The following is a 21,192-nucleotide window of genomic DNA, read 5'->3' as shown; positions in this document are numbered from 1 at the left end:
GCTCTCCTGTTCTCTGGTGGGTAACAGTATACCATTTAAGTAAGTGTGATGGCAAAGTGTAAAGCCTTCACACATGTAGACAGCACAGTCAGAACTTCTGAAGAAATTCTTTCCGCTTAATGCAAACTGTATTTTTGTCTAATTTTATCCTGAGGGTTTCACTAAGCTTTCTTCTTGTACCAACACCCTCTTGAAATTTGATGCTGAAAAGCTCAGGGGAAAACATGCCTGCTTTAACATCTGCCAAAAAGGGTAGCATCAATAGAACACTTAACCTACAATTAAGACTACTTAGTGACTTTACACATCTCTTGGCATGTAAAGACCGAATTAACTGAAGAAATGGTCAGCCCGGGGATAAAGTAAAATCTGTTATTAACACTGTAATTAAAGTGTGAAGACAGGGAAGGAAATGACAGACTACTGCCTAAAACAAGTATTTAAATCTTTTAGTAATGTTTCTGGGTAGCTGACAAACAAAGTTAAATTACAGCATATCAGAGTAACAAGTGGCACATACTGGAGGTGCAAGAAGTTCATTTAGTCTCGGTTTTGTTTCCTCAGCTCTTCCAGGAAGAGGCAAAAAAAAAAAAAAAAAAACATTACTGCCCAGAAACCTTCATCACCTGACAAAGAGAGGAGAAACGTGGGCAAAACTTGTGTGGAATGAGTGAAAGTAAGATCAGGGGAGAGAGGAGAGGAGAGGTAGAGGGGCGGGGAGGGGAGAGGGGGGCAAGGGGAGGAGGGATGGGAAAGGTCCTCCACCCAGAAGGTTGGAGAGGGTCAGCACGGTGACTGGTGTGCACCAGGAGAGAGGGGGAGGACCCACATGCAAAATATTTAAGATGCTCAGGCAGAGGAGGACTTCACAGAGGAAATAAGACAGAGCCTGAGCGAGCCGCTGGTCAACGAAGAGCTCCAACTCAACTGGTCAGACACAGCTTGTGTCCACTTAATATTTTTAGCAAAGCTCTTCAACAGGGACTGACCACTTTTGAACACCAATCAAAGACACCTGAGATTGTGTTAAATTCTAGAGCTTTTGTACTAAAAAAATGGCTAAACTAAATTTGAGCATAGTGGTTCTGGGGGTCACACTGCTCCTGTTAGCAGAGACATGGGCCCAGAATCCCAGGAAGAGACTGGCACCTCCAAAGCCTGCCAAAGCTCAGTGCTGTGATGAGGTGCGCTCTCTCAAGGTTCAGGTGGCCAATCTGACCAGTCTCCTCGAGGAGCTGAGTCGCAAGCAGGAGTCAGACTTGATGAACGTTGTGAGGCAAATAATGGAGCTGGACAAGCAGAACCGACAGCAAGAGGCACGGGTCACAGAGGCTGAGAGCAAGTACTCAGAGATCAACAACCGTGTGGAGATCATGCAGCTACAAACACTACAGTCTGCGACTCAGACCTCATCAGGTGAGTGTGTACACTTTGTAACAGCTATTAACAGACTGGGAACTGAATAACATATAGTCTAAAGTTGTGTGTGCAGATTGTTGGTGTTATAACAGCTCAATAAAACAGCAGGAATAAGGTTTAGCTTAACATTTTTGCTCATATGAATTTACATGAAAGCAATTTACTATATATTATCACAAAATAGTCCTGGGGAGAGTTTGTAAATTGTTCACACATGGTAAAACTGATCCATCAGTGGCTCTGGTGCATATTTGACCTGCCTCCTTCTTTCTCTAACCTGTTGAGCAGCTGCTGTCAAATTCACGCTCCTGGTATTAAAATCATTTCCACACATGGACACAGATTTTAGATATGAATGTACCTTTTGTCTAGCAACCTCTTCAACCTGTCTCAATTTTGTATTTACAGTAAAATGGCTTTTTTGAGATTTTGTGATGTTCTATAGAACACAAAGGCTTCTTTTCACAGGCAAGAGTACTCAATTTGAACTGATAAGATAAACTGTAGTACACAACAAACTAAAGGAAGCCTCATTTCACTGGAATGAATTTTACAAAAGAGTTCTCAAATAGGTCAAACATATTGTGCACGCAACACTGTATATTTATTTCAGCTGTAAAAACTATAATCAGCCTTGTCCATTGCTTTGTGGGTCCCAGACAACTGCTGTGAATTGGTTATAAGGAAGATTACAGTGCAAACACTTTACTTGAGGTGCCTGGCAGCAGTCAAAAGCAATCATTTGGAGCTGTAGAGGCCCATGTGCAGGACTGTCAATAAAGAGTTCCGTCAAAGCCATATTATCTCCACTATTCAACCCTACTTTAATGCACTACTAATCAGCACTAGCTGAGAGGTTAAACAGGCATGACGTAGTTTATTATTTCAGTACTACAACTGTGTGGTCTAACAAGGCAACATTCACTGGCAAAAGGAACACAGAGACCATTTTAAAACTGGAGTAAATTAGAGACAGAGCAGAACAGGAAGAGATGCAGATTAGAAGAAGTGGAAGGCTTCCATCTCTTTTTCTTTTACACTGACTTTTTAAAGTATTGGACTCGTTGCTCAATAGTGATCTCACAGCCCTGTTAAGGGCATCACCATACTGTAACTGGGGTAAAATGGGGGAGCTATGCAAAAATCTGAGCCATCCTTTGCATATCACCCTCTGTTTTGATCTCTTTTGCTTTTGATGGGGGTAAAGGTCATTTTTTCATCTGTCCAATCATTCAAATATCTATGAAGCTGTTAGACTTTATGACACTCAGATTTTTAAGAACTGCTCGTGAAACTGCATCTGGTTTTAGCATAACTTACGATGTTCTTTTTTCCAGATGCCATATATGACTGCGCATCACTCTACAGCAAGAACTACAAGATTTCTGGCGAGTACAAACTGCCTAAAGATGAGTTTCTGGGTACACCTGAGCTGAGCGTAAGTTATACTTGAGTCTTGTGTGTAGCATATCCTCTATGTGTACTTTTTGGTTGAGCATCATAAGCTCTCCCTCGTCTCTATGCACTGTACTAAATGTTGGTAAATGCTTTCAGGTCTTCTGTGATATGGAGACAAATGGAGGTGGTTGGACTCTGATACAAAGGCGCAAGGTCGGCCTGACATCATTCAACCGTGACTGGAAGCAGTACAAAAGTGGATTTGGATCAATCCGTGGAGATTTCTGGCTAGGCAATGACCACATCTTCCGTCTAACAAGGCAGCCTACTACCCTCAGGATTGAAATGGAGGTACGTAAAACATGGCACTTGTAGGCTTGGGGTGAGACTCTAAAGAGAAGGAGTACATTATCCATGCATAAACAATTTTATAGCCAAAAGCACAGCATAAGAAAATTATTAATAAATCAAACTAACTTTTAGAGATGTTAGGGAGACTGTGGGAGCCAATATTCTCAGGGTCCATAACTGTCTCTCTCTTAATCATGTGTTTTCCAATGCAGGACTGGGAAGGAGAGACACGCTACGCTGAGTATGGCTTTTTTACTGTGGGTAATGAGCTCAACAGCTACAAGCTCTTCCTTGCCAACTACAGTGGGAATGCTGGAGACTCCCTGCGCTACCACAACAACACCAACTTCAGCACCAACAACAAGGACAATGACAAATGTGTGGATGACTGTGCTTCCCTGCGCAAAGGTAAATTATCAGAGAAAAACAAATGAAACAACCCATTACAGAAGATAACACAGGTAGGAATTTCCCACCAGTTAACGATGAATCTAATTATTTTCCCTCACCTCCCTCCAGGTGGTTACTGGTACAACTGCTGCACTGACTCAAACTTGAATGGCGTCTTTTACCGCTACGGTGAGCACTTAAAGAACACAGATGGGATCACTTGGTACGGCTGGCATGGGCCCAACTACTCCCTCAAGAAAGTGGAGATGAAGGTCCGGCCTGTGGGTTTTCAACCATAAGTGCTTTGCCTGTGTGTCCTGGATCATGATCAGAAGCATGATTGCTGAGAGATTTCACTAATACCTGTTCAACCAAATTGTAGCTTTCCTTTGACTGCGAAAAAGGAATGAAAATGTTGTTTGTGATGGTCTGGTTAAGTTTCAGTCAGATGAATGTGTAATGTTTCTGCCGTGTTTGATTGTAAATTGTAGTTCATTTTGTGTATTTATCAGTAAAATATTTTATTTTTTAAAAGCTTTGATAGATGCTCTTTACCACTGTCCCATATGGGTAACTAGATTTTGATTCCTTCTCTCATTTGTCTTGAAAGCACTAGGATGTATTTTTTTAGTTAACACAAGCTGTCTATGGGAAGTGGCAAGAATCGGACCAGACTGGTCTGATTCAGGTTTAAATCGTTAAGGGCTGGTAGGAACTAATTAAACTAAAGGATCTTTGTGAGTTGCTGGTATGGGACCAAACACCAAAAGGTATTTCCTCTGAATTACGCTGCATTTTATTGTAAAACCCTAACCATTGATGATGGATATGTGTAATTTGTAAAATGTGTACAGCTCTGTAATTATGTTGTTTTATGTGACAGAAAATAAACATATTTTTTAAAAGAAACATTGTGCATCTCAAACAGATACTTCTATAAATACATTATTCTCTTCATTTCACTGGCTGAATAAGCATAGTTGTGACAAACTCAATGGGAGTCTAAAAGCAAATCAAGGTCTTGTGTCCATTCACGTCTTATAATGGCTACATATTTGCCCTGAGCCACTGACCCCTGACCCCTGGGTCATCTTCTGACATACTGGCCAAAGGTCCCAGGACACTGGCCCCAGGAATGACCAAGGTCCCATGAATGAAGACCACACACACTCTTTTCTGCAATCGAGTTAAATGCCTCCAGGTTTACTGCTTTGAAAACAATGACACCATTTTGCTTTGAACCAACAGAATGCCTTAGAGCATTCAAATACCTACAGACAGGGAGCACTGCCTATACAGGCTCAGCGGTAGGCTTAGTCAGATTCACCTCCTTTTACAAGGTGACAAGTCAGTCAGGGTAAACATCTAATTAAAGAAGAACATTTATCCCTTCCCTTTAAAAGAAATGGCCACAGTGGAATAGAGGGGATTTAAAAAAAGACATTTAGACAGTGATAAATGACCAGGTCTTTCTGTTTCAAGGACAGAAAGTATTCATACTTGTGTCCCCAACAACAAAGGCAGACCTTGAACAGTGATGGAGGGTGTAAATGCTACTATTAGAGGTTTGCTATTAGTGATGTAAAATTAACTATTGATGTAAACCTTCATGTTTCCATAGAGGCAGTTTGAAAGGCTAGCATGCCTAATTCAGGAAACCCAACTTCTCCAAATGTAATTTTAACATTATTGTGCAGGAAAGTTAAACTTCAGTGAGGTATTAAGCCCAAGGAATCATAGAAACTATGGTGTGGAAATCTAGAAGGGTATGAAAATATTTAAATGGGCTTGTTACAGTGTGGGCAAAAACATTACACTATATTGTACGAGGAGTTCCATCTGTTATTTTTAGAGTAGAACATCCTAACCACAAAAATGGTACATCACAGAGCCACTGGATTGTGGTACATTGTACAAGTCTTCCTGCTGTGTGTCCACACCCTTGTACTCATACACTGATGCCATTTAAGCACTTGAGAGGCAAAATAAAATTATGCACAAAAGCCACACTGGGTGGCAAGCATAAGATGAAATCTTGCTTAAGAGTTTGCAGCCCTGTATACATCTTAACATACTAAACTCAATTTAAAATTCCATTTCCAAGTATTTCCATGGTTCATGGAAACAATATGGCTACACATTTACTATTAACACATGGTCCAGCTGCAACATCGCCAAGCTCAAATCGCTACACTGGTGATGGAACCACCAAATTCATATTTACACTATGAATTACGAAGCATTGTACTTTATAATGCCTATCACACTCCTCTCACCCCCATCATTACATTCTACAACATACTGTCAAATACAACAAAACTTCCAAGAGAACAAGTCCACTTAAAGAAATTGTATAATGTACCAATAACACCATATGCCAAATGCTCAATTAACAGCATTCTTCTGTTGTTGGGATTAATGCGGAAAATGTGACCAATTCATTGGCTCTATCCAAAGCTATGGTGCCTGAGAATATAGTCAGACCACAAACTAATTCTCTTGATTTTCTTAAAATCCCTAACACATTATTCATACCAGTTACAACTCATAAAATTTGTACTATTATGAGTATGTCATTTATCCAGATTTAATACCCTGAATTTTAACTGAAGATCCATATGAGAATACCAGAAACAATTCCTGAAATAATCAAACTCAGCTACAAATACCATGACTCATCAGCTACTAAAATCCGAGTGGCAATGCCTCGTCATCAAAAAGTGTGCATTAGATATGAACACATTTTTTTCAAATACAGCCAGGACTCAGTACAGCCAGGTTTACGTAGTGCTTTCTGCACACCAGCCTCTAGATCTTTTATGGGAAATCCTGGAGAGGTGAGAACCAGATGGGGATATTGAAAACACCAGAGTGCCGGCTCCCATCATTCATCATCATCAAGGCTCCTGAGAAATTGAAAACAGGCCCCTGAGAAACACAAGTCCAGACACTCATAGATGAAAAGGAGGCAAGTGTCCAATTAGATGCCTGGAAAACAGACTTTGCCGTGCCATGCCAAAGACACAGAAATAAAGAGGGATGAGAAAAGGGGATGGAAAAGATGACAGAAAATATCAAAGGGTTATGGGACAAGGGGATATGTATAGTATCATTTCTTTGCATATTTATTAGATTAAAGATTGATTCTGAGAGGGTAATTTAATGTTTGTCTTTAGCAATAACTTCTAATGCACTAACCGTTAATGACAGAGGTACCTGTCAAACCTAGTTTATGTGATGAGGATGAAACCTACATCATCAGGAAGAGTAAATAAATGAGCACTTTCTTACCTTCCACGGACCTTGAATGATGAGATATGAATGATATGAATTATGATCTCAAAGTTTACAAGACACTATTCATTATTATCTATTTGGACCAAAGGAGAAATAACACATCCTAATAATATGTTGGGTTGGCCAATTAAGATAAGTCATTTCTTATTTGCTAGGTTCATGTAAATAAAAAGCTTGAACTTTTGCTGTTTTCAGTCAAATTCTGTGGAGGAGAAAGAGTTCAACTCTTCACAGTTTATAAAGGTTGTGGTTGTTTCTCATTTAAAAAAAAAAAGTTTGCTTCTGAGTTTTTCAGACCTCCTACCTGATAAGAGACTCCAGGATGAGAGGAGAGGGACCTTTCTGAAACTCCAGCTCTTTGTAATGCAGAGCCTTGGCATAGGCACGACACTTGGCAGCCCTTTCACCAAGCAGCACAATACCATTATCATCTCTCAGAGGTAGAGGGCCCTGTAACAGGAAACAAACTCTATAAAATAACTAAAGTTTTTTTTCCTAAATAAAATGAAACTTGAATGAACACTTGTCTGTGACCTCTACTTTCATCTATTAGCAATTAATGCGATTTGCATCATCAACAGAACTTATTCTGCTGATGTCTCACTGTTATTGCAGATGACTGGAATAAGGCAGTTTGATGTAGTATTTAAGTGATTTGTATTAAGGCGCCTTTGTAACTGATTGCAAAAAGATGTCTGAAAGCCTACAGAAAACATCTTATGCCTTTCTTTCCACTGGCTCAGAGTAGGACACTTGATGTGTTTCTACTGCACCCTCACAGCAGGGAGTCCCTGCTGAAACCCATTATTATTATGACCCAACCATGACGGTGTCTGCCCTCAACGTAACAGTATCGTCACTAATTAGCTCAACATGTGTGGTGAAAAAGCAGACTAGAGAGAAAGTGCTGTCTTGAAAGGCTTTTTCTGTTAACCTTATAGTAGTCTTCCAACACCTGTGAAACAAGATATTGCTGTGGTTAATTCCTAAATTCCTCTTCTAATTTTTATAAAATAATTGTAGCCAGAATGTTTTCTGATCAGTTCTCTTACTGGACGGGTTAACTGTTAAGAAATATTATGTATTGCAGTTTGGGCAAACTAAAAAAAAAACTTTTACTCTGCTATCTCAATTGCAATAAAAAACACTTGCACTGTGCCCCCATCATAGTGCTACCTGCTCATGCAGGTATCCCAACTTTACTGAACTGTGGCATTGGTAGTTACACAAAATATGAGAGCAATGAGAAGACTTGGGTGGTTTCTCTTGTTCTTGCATTGATAAATTTACTGAGAAACTAAGCAGGTTCTGTTACTTGCAGTCATACACTTTGCTCTGCATCTGGTTCACTATCTGACTTTTCAAGTCGGTCTGAAGATGCGTTGATGAAAATGGAAGACAGAAAATTGTCTGAGCCAAGACAATATTAAAACAGATTAGGTGCGAATGCAGCTATTTTGCCAACTGGGGACACATTTAAGTACAGCCTACTTTCAAATGGCATTTCAACATCATGTAGTAATGTCATTCACATCCAATGGGCATGTACTTTTTGTTCCTGGGCTGGATAGCTATAAACAACTTTAAAATGGCAACATTATAGTCATTGGCAGTATGAATAACATCTAATCCCTGTAGATGATGGACAGTTTGAGAATATATTCTGGTGCAGGAAAGGCCTACCTATCAGCCCTTTAAAATCATCTAATATCAAAACCTTGAATTTAGAAAATGCAACTTAAGATGTAGACCTGGAAGCAGCCTAATAAAACAGGATGCATGCAAACTTTCAGTTTAATTCTGTGATTTCATATAACAGAACTGCAGTTCAGTGCTAACCTTGTCACTGTGTTCCATGAACTCTGCCAGGTTGAGCAGAGTCTGCGTGACCTCAGCGATGTCCTGGGAGGTGAGAGCTAACTCAATGCTGCGGATGAGCTCATCCTGCTGGTCCTCACTCAACTCAGACCAACAGGACAGGAAGGCTGCATTGAACAGGTCCCTGTGGGCCACAGAGGCAGCATTTACACATTAAATAAAGAGAAAGGTAGCGTAACACAAAATTAAAATTTGGATTTCTTTCAGAAGCAGGCTTTAAATCGATTTGGGAGACCAGCAAATCAATCAGTAGCAAGATTATTGTATAGCTTGAGAAATGGATGACTGTATAGCCAAGTACTATGGTGTTTTATCGCTTTGATCACAGGGTATTTATTGTTTTCTTCAGTAACAATCTGCTTCACATTTACAGTTACACACAGTCACATCTGGAAACTAATAGATAGTGCAACCAGTCCAATGTTTCACTGCTTTGCTCAGTGGTGGCTGCTCAGACCCCTCAGCTTTCCAACTACTAGTGGTGTGAAGTACAAAGACAGTGGTTCATATTCTGTTATGTTTCTAAATTAACATGGGGAATTAGAGTGACCCTCACACTTAATAATCCATAATGACAAATTGAAAACATGTTTTCAGAAAATCTTTTGCAAATATATTAAAAACTAAAAACTGAAACCTCTCACTTCCAAAAGTAGACCCATAATTCAGCACTTTTGGCAGCAATTACAACTTCAATCCCTCCTAGGTAAGTCTCTACACGCTTTGCATACCTGCATTTGGGCATTTATCCCATTCTTCCTGGCAGATTCTCTCAAAATCCATCAGATCATCTGTGAACTGCTGTGAATCTTCAGGTCTCTCTCCACAGATGTTCAGCTGAGTTTAAATCTGGGCTTTGGTCAGGCCACTCAAGGACAGTCAGAGACTTGTCCTGAATCTGAAAGGTGAACTGTCACCTTTGTGTAAGGTTGCATGCCTGTGGAGGAGGTTTTCTTCAAGGACCTCTCTGTATTTAATTGCATTCATCCTTCCCTCAATTCTGACCAAACTCCCTGTTCTTGCCACTGAGAAGCACTCCTCATAGCATGATGCTGCCACCACCATGCTTCACTGTAGAGATGGTAGCCAGGTAAAGTAGGTGTTTAGTGTTTGGATTTCTGCCCAGAGAGTTAAATTTTTGTGTCATCATAACAGAGAATCATTTTCCTAATGCTCTCAGAGACCTTTAACTTCTGTCTGGTAAACTCCAAGAAGGCTATCGTATGTTTTTTTTACCCAGGGTGGCCACTCAACCATAAAGGCCTGACAGATGTAGCACTGCTGAGATGGTCGTCCCTCTAGCAGGTTCCCCCATCTCTGCAGAGGACCTCTAAAGCAGTCTTAGAGTAACCACTGGGTTCTGAGTCAACTCTACAACCAAGGCCCTTCTTGCCCAGTAGTTCAGTTTGGCCAAACGGCCGTCTCTTAGAAGAGTCTGTGTGGTACCTCAATTTCTTCCATCATGTTTATACCACTGCTCTGACCCATGCCTTGCCACAATTTCTCACAGAGGCCTACAGAGAGTTCCCTGCTATTTATTTCCTTTTTTTACTTTTGTAAATGAGAGATTTCAGTTTTTCATTTTTAATAGATGTGCAAACAATTCTAAAAACGTGTTTTCACTTGTTGTTGTCATGATGGATTATTGAGTGTAGACACATGGGCAAAAAAGGAAATCTTATCCAATATAAATAAAATCAGCAACACAGAGGTGTGCAAAATATGAAGGAGTCTAAATACTCTCTGAGGCTACTGTAATTCCCATATCAATGCAGAGACGTAACAGAATTTGAACCTTTGTCTTTGTACTTCACACCACTAGTAGTTGGAAAGCTGAGGGGTTTGGACAGCCACCACTGAACAAAGCAGTGAAACATCAGCTGTTGTTGTGGTGCTGCTCAATTCAGAGCTGCTCAGTTAGAATGTTTTTAGTTGTTGTGATCTGTCATGAATGTGGAGCGATAAAGACATGAGACAAGAAAAAAAGGGGAGGGAGATCAAAAGTTACTATGACAGAAGTGGTGTACCTGGCAAGAGGGATGTAGGTTTGAGCCAGTGACCAGCACGATCGCAGAGCTGGGGAGGACGACTCCTTGAGCAAGACCACACTCAAGCGCCTCAGCCACTCCAGCCAGTCATCTTTGGACACCTTCCTGGCAGCACCCCAAGCCTGCAAAGGGACCAAGATCATTGACTTGAGAGATCACTGGGAACTACGTGGGACCAACAAAATTTCTCCAGATCTGAGTGTCACAAGTAATGTGTGTGGGATGATCTGACTGTTATACACACATAAAACATTTACTAGTGGTCAAATGCTACAAAGAATGGAACAGCATATTTTGGAAAATACTGCCTGATTTTGTGTTTTGATGATGGCGGTGGAGATTTTTCCTTCCTTTTTTGTCACCGCTTTAGTTTGTTGATCTGTATGTCATCACTACAAGTAAACTAAGGGCTTGTACACAGGACTGTTTACAGTACACAATAACAATACCGGCAAACAGTCAAACAGTGTCACCACTCTCTATAAAAGTATAAATCAGTAACCAGGTAAAATCTTCCCCTCTGACCTTCTGAAGTGCTGTAGTGCTGACATGAAGCTTCTTCATTGGCCCCGCTTCCACTGGCCCGCTGACCAGAGCATCACCTTGGTTACCACGAAGCTGGCGATGTTGGAAGATTAGAGGGTCCTCTTCCTCCTCTGCCAGAGTGTAGCCCTATTATGACCACAAACACACACACACACACACACACACACACACACACACACACAGCCCACACACAGACTAACTGTTGAGTCATGCATCAAAACATGTTGAAGTGCATTTCCTTCCAAAGGGATAACTGTTGATAAACACAGCATGGTAATGACTTGCTTATGGTGAACTGTACATAAAAAAGTGTTTATTTACTATTATATAATTTATTGCTTGACCATGTGCAGTTACTCTGTGTCATGAAAAATTAGAATGTTTGCACCTGACTGGGCAAGAGGTAAAGAACAATGAACATATGTTCATGAACCCAGGAGACGTGCACAGTATCAATTGGTTACCTGTGGTTTTGAGAAAAGCTGGATATATTGAGGGGGACTTACCTTAACAATGCGACATATGAGAATGTCATAACGCTGGTGGTTGATCCTGTGTTTCAGCATCACTTTGTTCACCATGGGGATAAAGATCTGGTACTGAAAATAAGAGGGAAGGGAAGGAGAGTAAATAAAAGGGTGTATGTGTGCTTTATGTGGTTTCTTGCTACCTCTTTCCCCTCATAATGAGCCAAATAACTGAGTATCCTGCATTTGTATCCAACCACCATGACTCTCAGATCAAAAGCCTCCCCTGTGAATTTGTTGCCAGACGTGGCTGCACGTGGGCTGGTGGTGTTTCTGAGGTTAGGCCTGAAAACGATAGTATGGTTTAGGGATAAGCAAAGGGGGGGGATGGGGGGGGGTTGAATATGACCTCATCCACTCTCATAAACACCACCCCCTGCCACCAAACGGCCAATGACATCAGCAGTCTGGCAGGAAGTAATAAAGACTGGGGGGTGGAGGTTACTGAAATGCTGTTCTTGTGAAGCCAGCAGTAGGGAGGCGGGAAGTAGTCTACTGAATAATAGTTACATCTAAAGGGAGCCCTGGGGACAGCTATAGTTACCTTCTTGCCCAGCTGGAACACTAGTGAGGACAGGGTGTCCATAGAAGTGGAGCGCAACTCAGGCGTGCTGTCAAGTGTCCGAACGATTGGGTGGATAATGCGTGAAGCATAGTCTGTGAAGTCCAGGGACTCTGTCAGCCGGTCAAGTGTCTCCAAGGCAACCCTGAGCCACAAAGAGGAAAAACAGAAAACGCTCAGCAAGACACAAAGAGAGACATGACCAGTTCTGAGGGGCTTTTTAAAATATGTGAAACGTTGGAAGTGTTTGCCGACTACAATCTTCTATATCAAAGAAAGAGCACATAAAAATGTCATGCTGTGAAGAATTCTACCAGTGGAACCCAGCTCATCTTTCTAGTATCACAGACCTGGTCTACTTTCACTTTTCCAATTCTGTGGTGCTAGTGTTTAACAACTTAGAATGAGATTTAGGAGATAATGCAACTCCAAGTTAAATCAACAAAACCCATCCAGTGAGGATGAATTTTAAATATTTATTTAGATCTCAAACTACAACCACATAAGCACAGGAATAGCCATCTGTAGCACTGACTTGCGGGCCTGCAGGGGCACATCGGGGGCATCAAACAGCTTGACAATAGGAGGCAGCAGCAAGTGAAGGTAGTCGTCTAGGTTGGCACCAAACAGCTGGATGGCGTTCAGCAGCTGCAAAAAAAAGCACACACCACTCAGTCTCTCATACCGCAACACTTAACACGAGTGGTTCATTTTAATGAGCTTGTTATGGCTAAATGGTTTTCTTCAGGAATTCTAAAAGAAAAGCCGGATGGTGTTTTATTTCAGCAAAGTGCTGGCATGCATGCTAGCCTTCCAGGAAAATTCAGCATTATTATGAGTGAATGAATGACCAGATAACTTACTTGTATGTCAATACACAGCACACACACCACAAAATACACTACAAAGTACACTGGAGCCACAAGTAAAGCATATTTCAAATTCAAAACTCCACACTGAAACACACAATGTAGAGCTGCAGCTTTGATTCCCACTGGGAATCCCCTGTTCAATGTGTTAATACATATCTTACATGCACTATTATACTAAACCATAATGTACAGTTTTACATCAATGTCCCTATACACATGGCAGTCATATGCCAGTTTAAGTTATACATAATTTTATATTATCATGATGTTTCCTGTGCAATGGTTCATGGGATTCTAAATCAATGGTTTTATTGTTTGAGAGCAGAGACACATCCATAAACTGGTCATATATCTTCATGTTTCAGTTTCAAATGTAGTAATGACAAAAACATTCTGCGTTGTCTGCTTGTCTTCTGTACATGAGGTGAGTTCTCATCATTGAGTGTGATCCTCCTCTGTCATAAATAGTCAATATAATAAGGAGAACATGCCAATTTTTCTGCACTGTGAAAATTTATAGTTTGATGTAATGATCCTAATAAGTCTGATTCTGGCACAGGGAATTTGAAGTTGTCATGACACAACAGTATAAATATAAAATTCTAAATTCATAAACATATCAGCAAGGTTGCAGGGCGTACTGGGAGTCCTGAGCGCCGTTTCCATCTAGTCAGCCAGCTGTCCACAACACACCTTAAATAAATGGTCGTGGCATCTTATGTAGAGCATATGTGAGCAGCATATGTGGATAGATGGTGGTCTTAAAGGATGACGTATGTTGCAGCCAACAAACCCACCCCAGGCCCCAACACACACTGTGACTACTTCACTTTCCCCGCACCTCCAACCCCACGTCTAAATTGCACACGGCGAGACAGCAGGAAGCTGAGGTGGAGGTGTAGGCCTACGAGTATGCGTGTGTGTTGGGACAGAACAGCTCCATAAAATGATGGAAGTATGTTTTTCTTTTCTTCTACTTTGGACCTGAAGGTAACCTGATTCCCAGGTGCCCCATTTTGTGACCCCCATCCTGTGCTTAAGATTAGGCTCCAGACCCAGTTACAGACTATCCAGACTGTGGGCCGCAGGGTTATCTAATACTGCAGGCTCTGAGACAAAACTCACTAGAGAAGAGAGCAGTAGATGACCATGCTCCTTATGATTCTGTCTTTGTGGTCTTCACCCAAACCGTGATTTAGGGTTTGAGGGAAAACCCAGACAACTACTGGCAGCGGCCACTGAAACAGGAGAGTGTGTTAGCTACAGGTCTATACTGTCTTTGAACTGCCTGTATTACATGTTGACGGTTTAGAACTGAATGGTCTTGATGGATACTGACGGAAACCGCAAACAAGTCAAACGATGGCTGAGCTCCTGTGTTTCCCAAAGGAGTGTGGCGCGATGGGAGTACTTACTTTAAACACTCACCCCCCTTGGCAGTGCTGGCAAAATTAAGTTATGTATTCAAATAACAGCTTGAATCTGACATATGATCTTTTCAATCTCAGTGCATTTCTCTACCAAATTTACAGCACACTTTTTCTTCATTAATCAGCACAGCTGTCAAATGTCTCTGACCTAAAAAAAAAATCTGTTATGTAACATTATTTGGGGTCATGCTACACTGTGTCCTGCATACATGCTGTTTTACTGCCATTATTAAACCTCTATTACACCTACCTTCTATTTCTGTGTAGATATTTCATGTTCAGTTATTCATGTTTTTGTAAGGACTTAACATTTAACGGTTGTAGATAGCAACTAAAAGCATATTTAAATGTGCAAGTAATTTTTACTCTTTCCTGTTCATCTTTCTTTTGCACAGGGATTGTCATGTTTAGAGAATTCTTCTGGAAGGTCAAAGTGAAATCTGAAATGTATTTTGTGTGGTGTGGCCGAAAGCTTGTACAGCCTTTTATCAAACGTCAGAGCATCTGACGATTGTGTGTGTCAAAGTTCAGTCTGATCGAACTCTGCATAAAGAGACGGATGCAGGTCAATACGTGACTGAAATGTTCAAATATGAATTTGTTACATTGGTATTTAAAGATGCCCTGTTGAGTTCTCTTGTAAGCCAAAAAGGGGTATGTTCAAATTGAGTGGTATCACATGTGTGTTGAAATTAGAACCTGCATCCATGTCTGCTAGTCACCTTCTTTCTTGCTGTTACTGGTGAACTGTCTGGAGCATTACAACCACAAACTGCTTATTAGTCATACAGGAACACACACTCATGAAAACACTGCTCTACAGCACTGCTGGGGGTTCCAAACTACACAGTGTACCTTCAAACCTCTAGTCAATTTCAAACATTTGATTTTCTGTTGGCAGAATAAGATAACTGATCAGTCACAATGGATTATTACTGTAATAAAGCTACTTCCTACAACATATTAGGATCATTATTACATCAAGCTTTTTACTTTCATCTGACTGAGACTCATCAGGTTATTTACCTGTTCTCAAAACACATCAAAAACACACAAAACCAGAACCTCATAATCAGAACTCAAAAGCCTGCTGCAATCTGATTTACTGATAAACATCTAGGACACACTTGGGAAACTTCCACTTTTTCTGGGCAAAATGTGGGATTTATCAGTTGTGTACTACATATAGCACTTTGTGTTCTACAAGGAAAGCTACAGTTCAAAAATGTGATCCACAAAATAGAGGACAAACTGATGTAAACCACCAGATTAGTATTAGTAAAGAAATAAGCACGACAACCCACTGACAGTCTCTGCCCTTACTTCTAAGACAGATAGATTGATGCTTAGGCTATTATCTGGTTCTCTCGAAGCATTATAAAACATATTCAGAGTTGGAAATAAGGTTTGGACTAAGGCTACCAATTAAATGATGTAAAAGACAACACTATGAAACTGACAGTGAATGAACAAAGTGGAAAATTGCTCAAGGACAGTGGAACAAAGTAGTTTGGTCTCTCTGATGATGATCTTGCCTATGCACGGTCCAAAGCAGGCAGCCTGGTCTGTTTTTATTGCAAGCATGTTCAAATGACTCACTTTCTTTTTTATTTCTGCTACTGCTCGGTACACTGCTGAGTAAGCATTAATGGCAGCTTTAACCTGTTTCCAAGCAATATTTTTTATTTGTTAAGCCTCTGCTGAGGCTCTGAGAACACTTTGTTTAAGCTGTTCCAGCTCTATGACCACAATTTCAATTCCAACCTTTCTGGATTCATATCTGCAACCTCTCAATTTGTTGTATCTTTATTGTTTTTATTTTTCCAATTCAATTTGTATGTTTATGTTCCCTTTTTCTTCTCTGATTTATTCTGTGAGCTTTCCTGCTGCAATAACCGAATTTCAACTCAACTGACTGAAATCTATTCTCATCTGTAATTCTGACATATAAAATGCCATGTGTCACTCTGCTAACAACTCTACAGAGTTGATTTCACTAGGTAGCCAGTGTTATTGCCAGAGGTCCAACATGTGTGTTTTTTCCAGCATCGAGGCATGCCATGTGCCATTAGCCTGAATACGTATATTTCACATGCATTCTTGTGCAAAGTTTTGACTTAGAGAAAAACAAAAACCTTTTTTTTACACAAATATTTATCTCTTAATCTATTATTCATACAAAAAAACATGTTTTACTGCTAAATAACCCTTTTGCAAGACTGTAAATTAATGAAAAATAAATTAATAAAGGTCTAGTGTTATCTTGTCCAGTGAAAGCCCTGTGAATCAAAGTGGGAGTAACAACAGCTTTTCTTCTTGGAAATAAAATAATGTATACACTCCTTTAGCCTAGTGTAAGCCTATAATTTGCAGGATTGCTGATTTTGTCATCTGAACTGCACCAGCTTTCACTCACCTTGATGGTAACACTGCGCCCGGTACTGTTGTCATGCATGAAAACACGCAACATGTGTGGGATGAGCTGAGGCAGATAGAGCTTGAACTCTCCACCCAAAGCCACCACAATCTGCTCGATCAGAAGGATGATGGTGTTCTGCATGGGGTTGTTTGGTGTCCAGTACTCCTACAGCACAGAACATACACAGCAAAATCAAAAGTGTTAGATTTTCAGTGTTAGAGTAGAAGTAGAAGTAAAAATAATTCAACTCTTGTTAAAGTCTAATTCAACTACAAGATAGTTATTCCTCAGACAATGTCAGTGTTGATACAGGGAGTTAATTACATACTCTGCTAACAACTCTACAGAGTTGATTTCACTAGGTAGCCAGTGTTATTGCCAGAGGTCCAACGTGTCTGTTTTTTCCAGCATGGAGGCAGGAGACCAGCCAGCTATTGTCTTTACTTTTGACTGGATGTGACCAGACAACACTCCAACTGTGACCAGGAGCATTGATGTGTGTACATCTAATCTTAAATTACCTACCCAGTACTATTTATTTTAGCTGGTGGTTTATGCTAAATATCCCGGTTACTTACGTAGCGTTAGCTAATCAACTCGCCATGTACTACCCATACGGTCTATGGTACTGCCTAGTTAATTGAAAAAAATAACCCTGTATCACGTGTTGCTAAGTGAATTAATGGATCTAGTAACATTTTGCTCATGGGGAAAATAGCAGTTAGCAGTCCACTGGTCCCTTACGTCAACGAAACAGTGAGATAACACTTTTATTTTCAAGGCGAGGACACGGTAACGGCATGTTTTGAGATTATTCACGGAAGCTCATGAGCTTGGTCTGCACAGTAGTGCAGTGGTTAGGACTGTCGCCTCACAGCAAGGTGGTGTCCGGGTTTGATCCCCGGTTCAGGCCCTGGGCTTTCTGTGTGGAGTTTGCATGTTCTCCCTGTTCTCTCTCTGTTCTCTCCAGGTACTCCAGCTTCCTCCCACAGTCCAAACACATTAGGTTAACTGGTGACTCTAAAATTGCCCATAGATGTGAATGTGAGTGTGAATGGTTGTTTGTCTCTATATGTTGGCCCTGCCATGGACTGGTGATCTGTACAGGGTGTACCCTATGAGTCTGTCATAGTGTGAAGTATTTAACACTTTCAAAGTGTTGAATTTAACTCAACAGGTGTTGAATTAACTCTGCTGATTTTTCTGTGTAGTATGTTGCTATTAATCAGAACAGTATCATATACAGTATATCTTCCAGTATCAGTAAACTAGGACGGAAATTCAGATTAGGATTATTCACTCTCTGATGCTAGGTAAATTAGTTTACCACCTTACTGAACGACAACAGTTCCATAACATTCACAGGTCAGGCTATGTAAAGATTCACCACAATTTTCCTAAAATATAAAGCACGATCTACAAATGCACTAAAATAATACTTCCTAAGCTAAGAGACAGACATGGCTGGCCCAAGTAAGAGTGACCTAAATTAATGCAAGTCCAATTTCTGAATATAAACTTTTACAATATTCAGAGAGTACATCCAAAGTACTTAGCACAAAGCACTACCTCATCCACCTTACTCTAATATATTGCTGAGGGTTTGTGCTGGTCTGAGGAATTGGGTCAAAGTGTGTTTCAATCAGTGAGGTGAGTGTGAGAGAGACGTGTGGACAGAGTTCCCTCAGGAAATACAAAGCATTCACGTGCTAGAGGCGTCACAACACTAGATAACGAGGAATGGAGACACTTTCCTGTCAACTGGGACTGACATCACGTCTCTGTGTGGCTTATGACACCATTTTGGAAAATTCAGGCATGGCCACTGTGTACATTAGAGATAATCACAACTGGAGTTAAGGTGGAAGACTTGAAGTCACGCAATACGTCAATCAGTCAATGGGCCTCAGCTGTGAGATCTGGCAGAGGTGTTTTGTCAGTGACCAGAGGTCTCAAGCAGCCCCCAACTTCCTGCTTTCCTTCCCTGTGGCAGCTGACTAGAGTGCAAGTGAGTGTACATCCTGAATGGCTATTCCAGCCCCCTCATCTGGATGCGGGAGCTGAGCTGGAGCAAAAATGAATAGATTCTTTGTTTCACTCGCCATTTATTAACTCAGAGGGACTTGAGGCGCAGTGGTCCAATTCTCTCAATTGCTTTTCTCCAGAAGGAGTCACCGCCATTGCAAAAGTGTCAGTAACAGTGTTACCTAAATTTCGATACAAGGACAGTCACACGATATTTTGTGTCTTGTTATATGATTATGTGCTAGACAAGTGTGTTTGTGCAAGTGCAGGGGCTATGGCTTTAGCAGTTGCTCCACATCATGTGATAAGAGAGTATGTCATCACCAGTTTTCTCTTAGAAATGAATTGGACAACTTGAGTGGAAACGCACATCAGAGCTGCAGTTAGAAAGTGTAATTCTAAACAATGAGTAACACTAAGAGGGAAAAAAGAATATTATCCAAGTTTAAATAACATGATTTTCTCATTCTCCCACTTCCATAAACTCTTTCATCTTGACAGGTCAGTACCACACCACATATGTATATTGCTGTGTGACATGGAGCCAGACCTTCATCCAGGGGCACTGAACACATTACCCCTGATGAGGAAAGTGGAGAGCACAACTGAGTGCAATTAAGAGTTTGCAGCTGTTTGCCTGACTCACAAGAAAATAAGAGAAGCTGGATGACCAGTGTTTAGGGACTGGGGTTGGGGTGGGGGGTAGTATTGACACAGTTACTTACCCTGATGAGGGTGAAGATGTCGTCCATGTAGGGGCGGATGTGGATCTTCACAAAGCACACCACCATTCCCATCTGCTGGAAGAGGAACTAGAGGACAACAAGAGCACAGGCAGAGAGTGAGAGAGCTGCTTTGTGAATAGACGATTGTTAACCATAAGTAAACTGACAACAAATCAACCAGACAGCCTCCTCCCTCTTACTTAATGCTACATACCTCTCGGATACTAGCATCACAGACTCGGATGACATTGAGGAAAGTGGGCATGACCTGGGGCAGGAACTGGACACACTTGAGGCCGAGAGACTTAAAGATGAAGGTGACAGCCTGGACTACCATAGTATGGTGGTTGGACAGTGAAGGGTCTCTTAGGATGCGCATCAGAGTGACGATTGCCACAGCTGGGTAAAACTCATCCAGGGGCAGGTTGCCCATGTTCACTAGCATCTCACTAGTGCTGTAGTCCGCTGGGAGGAAGAGAAAATGGAGGGGTTCACTTTGATTTTTACAACAGTTGCAATATCTCACACTCTGAGGAAGAAATGATTATATGTGTGTGTGCAATAACCCAATGAGAAAGCCGCTGGTACTCCAGGAAAGTATTTCCTAGATTGTCACTTTTATGTGGGAAGCTTACTGGTGGACTGCTCAAGTGCTTCATTAGCCCAGTAGCTTTGAAACCTCCTGCATCTTCAGAGGTGAGAACACTTCAGTCAGTCGGCTCCTTGATTAGAGGCTGGATGTTTTTTTTTCTTATCATATATATTTAAGAAGTATTAACAGAAATAACTTTATAGTCTAAATTAAACATGGAATATCTGCATTTTGCATGGTAGTCTGACAATAACAACTTAAATGTAGTTTAGTCTAGTGTTGTAAGTATTAATAAGAAATAGTGGTTTAGTTTTTGGTCATGGGGGAAAGCTCTTATTTAACTTACTATGTGACAGCAGCATTAGTGTCAAAATCAGCATCCTAACCACCTCCAGCTCTATTCTCAAGAGTGAAGAATGTCCGTCTAAACTATTTCTGGTTTTTCCAAATGTGATCATACCATTACCAGTATTGGAGCTTATTTTACAACTAGAAATCCAATTCCAGCTATAACTTCATCAGCCCAACCGTTGTGAGTATATAGGATTGAAGGCTCTTCTGTCATGACTCCCCAAGACCATTAGCCAGGCAATAATTCTCCAGTGTGTACGTTTGAGTACATCACAAAGTGATTTATGGCATCCCAGACCCACCCGGCCTTTACCATCCAAATCAACACCTCCTCTCCACCTTAAATACAGCTGAAAATGCTT

At 40.9% G+C, this 21,192-nt stretch overlaps 2 protein-coding genes across 2 annotated transcripts in view; one reads left to right on the top strand and one right to left on the bottom strand.

The window, feature by feature from the left end:
• The window catches only part of mtor (mechanistic target of rapamycin kinase), an 82,108-nt gene that overhangs the window by 46,354 nt on the left and 14,562 nt on the right, over positions 1-21,192 (bottom strand). The window contains 10 exon segments of the mRNA XM_018675222.2: positions 7,160-7,305; positions 8,695-8,857; positions 10,761-10,903; positions 11,307-11,453; positions 11,834-11,926; positions 12,399-12,561; positions 12,952-13,064; positions 17,135-17,302; positions 19,888-19,974; positions 20,102-20,352. Of these exon segments, the coding sequence (XP_018530738.1) occupies positions 7,160-7,305; positions 8,695-8,857; positions 10,761-10,903; positions 11,307-11,453; positions 11,834-11,926; positions 12,399-12,561; positions 12,952-13,064; positions 17,135-17,302; positions 19,888-19,974; positions 20,102-20,352 (1,474 nt within the window).
• Positions 855-4,467, top strand: angptl7 (angiopoietin-like 7). Its single transcript, XM_018675223.2, has 5 exons — positions 855-1,416; positions 2,757-2,857; positions 2,974-3,168; positions 3,381-3,576; positions 3,688-4,467. The coding sequence occupies exons 1-5, from the start codon at positions 1,056-1,058 to the stop codon at positions 3,855-3,857; spliced, it is 1,023 nt and encodes a 340-aa protein (XP_018530739.1). The 5' UTR covers positions 855-1,055; the 3' UTR covers positions 3,858-4,467.

The sequence above is a fragment of the Lates calcarifer genome, linkage group LG6 (genome assembly GCF_001640805.2).
Source record: "Lates calcarifer isolate ASB-BC8 linkage group LG6, TLL_Latcal_v3, whole genome shotgun sequence".
Lineage (NCBI taxonomy): Eukaryota > Metazoa > Chordata > Actinopteri > Centropomidae > Lates > Lates calcarifer.
This window is presented reverse-complemented; position numbering and strand designations above follow the sequence as displayed.

Bases quoted from the DNA above. Each gene is read 5' to 3' on its own strand.
- angptl7 (XM_018675223.2), top strand. From the start codon at position 1,056: ATGGCTAAACTAAATTTGAGCATAGTGGTTCTGGGGGTCACACTGCTC. The intron at 2,858-2,973 runs GTAAGTTATACT...AAATGCTTTCAG, and splicing joins TGGGTACACCTGAGCTGAGC to GTCTTCTGTGATATGGAGAC. The intron at 3,169-3,380 runs GTACGTAAAACA...TTTCCAATGCAG, and splicing joins CCCTCAGGATTGAAATGGAG to GACTGGGAAGGAGAGACACG.